The 6,322-nt window shown below is 33.8% G+C and overlaps 1 protein-coding gene across 1 annotated transcript; it reads right to left on the bottom strand.

The window, feature by feature from the left end:
* Positions 1-4,353: 4,353 nt before the first annotated feature.
* Positions 4,354-6,028, bottom strand: LOC116119366 ((R,S)-reticuline 7-O-methyltransferase-like). Its single transcript, XM_031405305.1, has 3 exons — positions 5,977-6,028; positions 4,859-5,646; positions 4,354-4,761 (listed from the first exon to the last, which is right to left on the bottom strand). Exons 2-3 carry the CDS (start codon positions 5,621-5,623, stop codon positions 4,462-4,464), a joined length of 1,065 nt encoding a protein of 354 aa, XP_031261165.1. The 5' UTR covers positions 5,624-5,646; positions 5,977-6,028; the 3' UTR covers positions 4,354-4,461.
* Positions 6,029-6,322: the final 294 nt, after the last annotated feature.

The raw sequence follows: 6,322 nt of genomic DNA, 5'->3' as shown, positions 1-6,322 counted from the left end.
TGTATGATGTTTTAAAGGAGTTGAACTCCTATTTTGGATGATTAAGAAAGAAGCATAATTAAAGTTAGAATAGAGTTTATGTGTGCACACATTTTGTTTGATGAAATGTCTAAAAGAAGCATGAGTAGAAGTAGAGAACCTTACTTTATGCAACATAGCATATTTGCATGTCATGAATGCATATAAGAAAGATTTTAGGCATGAGCCATCCATATGCATATGTTTAATTGAGTAATCACATGAGAAAGAAATATGAGAAATGAGAAAGAAACACTCTATGAATAGAGATAAAGAAAGGAACCAATTCTCTTAGAGTAAAGAGAAAGAAAGAACTAGCACTAGAGGATAAAATGATTATTAAGTGCTACAGAAAAGAAAAGAAAATAGGTTGTGCGATGGGGAACTCGTGAGTGTAGAGTTACCCTCATGTAAACCGTTATGAGAAAGAACGGTCTCCGCCATGAGAGAGCGGAATGCATGTAAATCGCTATGAGAAAGAGCGATCTCAGCCATGAGAAAGCGGAATGAGATTGAGAAAAAGAAAAGAATAGAAAGAAAAGAAAAGAAAGAAAAATGAGATTTTGAATTAGAAAATTGATAAGAATACAAAGAGAATTGATGAATAATGCACGGGGATTATAGAGTAGAAGATTTTACTTACTGGGCATCTTCGTGCTCACTCCGTGTTTTCCTTGTTGTACAGGACATAGGTGAGGACCTGGTCGGAGGGACGTCGGCAAGCGGGGAGACTTGGCTGCACTGTCCACTGTTTTCGTTTTTGAGAGTCTTTTGTACAAATGATGGTGTACTTTGTAAAGAATGTAATTATTAAGTAAAGAAAATTTTTTTGGACCCAACTGTTTTGATAAATATGCTGTCTTTTTATTAATCTATATTATGAATATGGTAGAAAGAAAGTAGTTGTTACAATTTTCTTTTGTATGTTGATGACATGTTGTTAATATGTGAGTCTAAGTCCAAAATAAATGATTTAAAGGCAAGATTAACTGCTGAATTTGATATGAAGGACTTAGGATGTGCAAAGAAAATTCTAGGAATGGTGATAGAGAGAAATAGGAAATCAAATAAGCTAAAGATTCATTAAATGTCATATTTACAGAAACTTACATCGAAGTTTGTAATGGTTGACTCTAGAGTTGTTTCTATACCCTTAGCAAGTCACTTTGTACTTAGCACAATGTCCCAAAACAGAGACTAAACTGATAAAAATGGAGAACATTCCATACGTTAATGCAATAGGCTCAACTATATGCTATGATTAGTACCAAACTAGATCTGGCCTTTGCTATTTCTTTACTAAGTAGATACATGTCTAATCCTGGAATTGAGCATTGGGTTGCTTTAAAATGGCTTTTAAGATAAACAGTTTTGTGCATGTTGGTTTGGACTATTGTAAAAGAAATACTATACTTGATTTAGTTGGGTATGTAGATTTTGATTTTGCAGGTGATAGAGATTCTAGAAAATCTACAACAACCTATTATTTTACTCTTGGTGGGAATTTTGTGAGCTAGAAGTCACAATTACAACCTCTGGTTGCTATATCCACAATGGAGGCTGAATACATGGCTATAACCGATGCATTTAAGGAAGCAATTTGGCTTCAAGGTATCTTGAAAGAGGCTAACCTGCTAGAAGGGCTTGTGACTGTATACTCAGACAATCAAAGTGTCATCCACCTATGTAAAAATCCAATGTATCACAAGAGAACTAAACACGTGGGTGTGAGGTTCCATTTTGTAAGAGATCTCATCTCAAGAGGCCAACTAAATCTGAGGAAGATACCAACCAAGGAGAATCCAACTGACATGGGGACTAAGGTGGTGATGGCTGCTAAGTTCAAGCATTACTTGGGCTTACTTCACATTAGGTAAGGTAATGGAGCTGAGAAGGAACATTGAAGATGCTTGCTGCACTAATGGGGTACTGCTCAGAAGGGGTCTGTTGGCTTCAAGGTAGAGATTGTTAATTGTGAAGCCATTAAACGATGTCGTATGACTTAGTCCCATGCATTGTCGTTTTGGGTGCTGCTTTTTTTAATCTTGGCCATTGCTCTGCATCTGATCCAATGGCTGCCACTTTCCCATTTGGTTAACGTATAAAAGCAGACCATTTTGTTGTTTTGAAGAATAGAATAAGCTCCCTTTTCGTGAATTGATTTTTCTCTCTGCTAGGGTTCATATTAGTACTAAAATTCATGTAATTCTTTGAGTGATCTGGTGAATCATGATTGTAAGGTTGTGTTTCCTTTCCATTGTAGAGAAGTTGGGTTAGATTTCTCTTAAGATTAAAGGGTTACAGTGAGTGAGTTGAGTGATTAGCGATAGAGAGAGTTTTGAGCTTTCTTGGTTGAGTTTGTAATATGTAAACATTCTTGATAACCATAGTGCAGCAGGCCTCAGTATTCTAGAGCTCAACGTGGACGTAGCTTGTTCAAATCTTGAACAAGTGAACCACAATAATTGTGTGTGTTTTTTTACCCTTCTTTGATCTTGTGTGTGTTGAATTGGCAGTAGATAGAGTGTGAATTTAGTCTCAAATCATAACAAAATCTTTGTGTTCCTTTTCATTTATGTTCTACTGCTTTGATTTTTCATATTGCCATTGTTATTATTGTAGAACCTTCCAAGTAAATCTGAAACTCTAGTCAGTCTTCACAAATCGACAGATATATCATAGGTGCCTCTTAGCTTGTACATACGGTACGTTGACTGGGCAACGAAACTATTGTTGATAATTATGTAGCATCACTAGAGACACCACGCTTAGGTGATGACGACAAGTGTATTTTTCTATAGTTATATTTATTTTTAAATTATATTATGGAAAAAAAATTTCTTATCTTTGATGAGTTGGCTTTGTCAGTTATTTAACATCCTTCGGAGTAGGTAGTTGAGATTTTTCTAAAATATGAGGGGAGGTTCTGGGGGTTTTTTATTTTTATTTTTATTGTTGGTCTAGTTTGATTTCTAAGAAAACTCAATCTAGTTTGACATCTTTTATGTTTGTTAAATACTTAATATATCACTCACTTAATTGATCGTATTATTATTGTTGTTGTTGTTAAAAGAAGCAGAATAAAAACAATCATTAGGATATACATTTATATTTTATGGAAATAATTATTGGAAATTATAACAATTCAAGATAATTAATAAAGGGAGGCATCTATTATCTTGTTTTATTTTATATAATTAGGGATGATAGCTTTTGATTAATAATGTGCATTAATGTCATAAAATAATATATAGTTATATTATATAACTATGTGCCTGCACGTAGCCACATACATAATTGCGGGTTCAATTGACGGAATATAAATTTTGGGTGGAAAAATGGTAGTTTGAAACTTTTTGGGTGGGAAAGTGTCATTAAGGCAAACTTTGGGTGGGAAAAAATCGTTTATTCTATAACAAAAGTGCTTCATATTTTTAATGTGCCTTAGTTTTATTTTTGGTAATGGCAGTTGGATGTTTTTGTCATGATCGAAACATGTAGAAATTAAACACGTTTTCCTTGATTAGACTAAACTTTTTTAATATATTGAATGGGTCAATATTAAAGTTCCATTTTCATAAAATTATGATCCGGAAAGATCTTCAATTTAACTCTTTGTGGAGACAAACACATGGAATCCATCAGCAGACAAGAATACCTGATATGATTTAATTTAATTTTAATTAATGACCCGACTATATGTTGCCATTAAATTTGCAACTCTCACATCCACTTTGTTGGTCATAAAGGCAGTATGATTTCAGGTTTCAGCTATTTTATTTTTCTTTCATGGAAAATAAATTTGAATTTCATAAGTGCTTACGTTATGTGTATAAAATAAAATTTATTACTTTTGTATAAATATAATCTGGTGCAGTCGTGACTTTTTTTAAAAGTTTCGGGTCCCGTTCAGACAGGACATTATTTTGACATCCTACCTGCTACTACTAGTCACATATTTAATACCCTAATTAATATTATCATTAATTCAATGAAGACGGTGGTGAGTTTTAATATTTGATCATATCATAACCTTCCATAAAAAGATGCATGGAGTGTAAACATCTAGCTACCTTGATTCTATATATAATTAGGAAGAATAGAATCTAGAACAAATTTACATCTCTCGAATTGTATTCAACCTTCAATGTAAACTGACATCTATTTCTTTTATTTATTTATTTTTTATTTTAATGATTAGAGGTATTCAAACTAGTTTATACGCATCTCAAATAATCTCTCAAAATATCTATTTCATTCGCATTAGAGGCAATATGATAACAACTATTTTTTTATTTTCTTTCATGGAAATAGGTGATTGAATTTGTACAAAGTAAATACACATGACAATAGCTAGAGATAAGTTATTAAGCAAACCCACACCTAATTAAGAAAATAATTAATTAATTTTACACTAACAACACCATCTGCGTTTCATTTCATTTACTGAGGGAATGCTTCAATAATGAATGGTATTGCCGGAATATTGATAATATTATATTGAGGGAATCCTGCTTCCTCTAATATCTTCTTCCATTCAACCTCAGTCCTCTCTTTTCCACCTGTGCTGTGAGCTATCATCAGTAAATCAAAATCCAAACCCGTGTCATCAGACAGGTCATTGCCATCAGGTTTTACAATAACTTCAGTAATTAAAACTTTTCCTGTTTTCTCTGGAATTGCGTTTCGGCAATTTCTCAAAATCTTCACACAATCTTCATCGCTCCAATCATGCAATACAAACTGTATATGTAGAGATTGAATTAATTAAGTATGCCACATATTCTTTGGACTATTCTTTATGAAAGAAATGCAAAAGAAGCTAGCAACCATTAATTACCTTCATTATAGCAGCATCGGCTTTAGGAATGGCTTGAAACATGTCACCGTCAACATGAGAGATACCATCAAACTTGGGTGCTGTGGAAACAACATGAGGCAAATCAAAGTTAATTCCTCTAATATGTGGATACGATTTCACAATCTCATTAATAAGTTCTCCGGTACCGCCTCCTACGTCCACTAACGATCCATTAATACTACTAAATCCATCTTTGTATCCTGATATGATTGCTCTGGCAATGATCTTTGACGTACATGCCAATCCATCGTTGAACAATTTGTTAAATTCAGGATTCTGTAAAGCGAAGTCCCAGATCTCTTTGCCATGAGCTATCTTGAAAGCGATACCACCTTCTTTCACACATTGGCTAAAACAGTGCCAGGGAGCCATTAGCAATGGATGATTCTCCATTAATATCATTGGTGCTAGGCTTAGCTCGGAGTCACGTAAAAGCCATCTGGATGAGTGGGTTAACCCGTAAAGGGTCTCTCCATTACCGTTTGAATCATGATATGCAGCGAAGATTTTCTTGCGGACAAGCAATCTCATGATGCGTGAGAGGTAAGAGATGCCTGGGAAGGGTGAGCCAATCGATGAAGCTAATTGGGACAAGGTGATAGGGCCACAGTGAGTGTTTATAATGTCGGCAATACGGAGTTCAACCGCACACTTTAATGCCATTGAATCTGCAAAACTAAACATGTGTTGCCATATTTCTACTTGCCCTCTCAAAGATTCATCACTCGTTTCTATTGCTTCCATTCTTCTTCTTCTCCTCTGATAAACTGATGATACCAGTAAAGTTAGATAGGCAAATTAAAGCTTGAATTGTATATACAATAAACAATTAACTTGGTAATTAACATGACTTATATTGATAAAAAATTACAAAATAATTAAAATCATCATGATCATTCATATCTACATGCAGCTTAATTAATCTAGAGTATATATATATATATATATATATATATGGTGGTTTGAAAACCACATTTTAATTGAAATGATCTGATTTTAGCTTTCATAAAAATAATGAATTGTAGAAAACTAGCTAAGAATTCTGAAAACTAACCGTTGTAATTTTTGATGAATATCTTTTCCCCTAATTTCCTCACCTTTTTCTGTTTCTTTCTTCTGCTATAGCACTCTGCTTCTCAAGCTTTTTGGTTTCCTTTCCCTTGTTCACAAATAGCTAGTCACTTATTTATTAGCTCAATTAGTGGGAGTAGTTGGTCAACCGGTCATATTCTGCTACCTCAACTACCTAAAAAAAAAATCTTCACTCTACTCGAAATACGTAATAGTTTGGCCGGGTCTTAGTGATACAGCATGAGCTTTTATGCATATTCATGGGGGTTATTACATATACTATTTAATAAATCAAATAGATTGACATAGCATTATAACTCTATAAGCCACACAATAAAGATTGACTCATAACTCAATTTTACAAACTTTCTC

This window comes from Pistacia vera, unplaced genomic scaffold, assembly GCF_008641045.1.
Source record: "Pistacia vera cultivar Batoury unplaced genomic scaffold, PisVer_v2 Contig883, whole genome shotgun sequence".
Taxonomy (NCBI): Eukaryota; Viridiplantae; Streptophyta; class Magnoliopsida; order Sapindales; family Anacardiaceae; genus Pistacia; species Pistacia vera.
The sequence above is the reverse complement of the archived record's forward strand: the minus strand, read 5'-3'. Positions and strand labels throughout refer to the sequence as shown.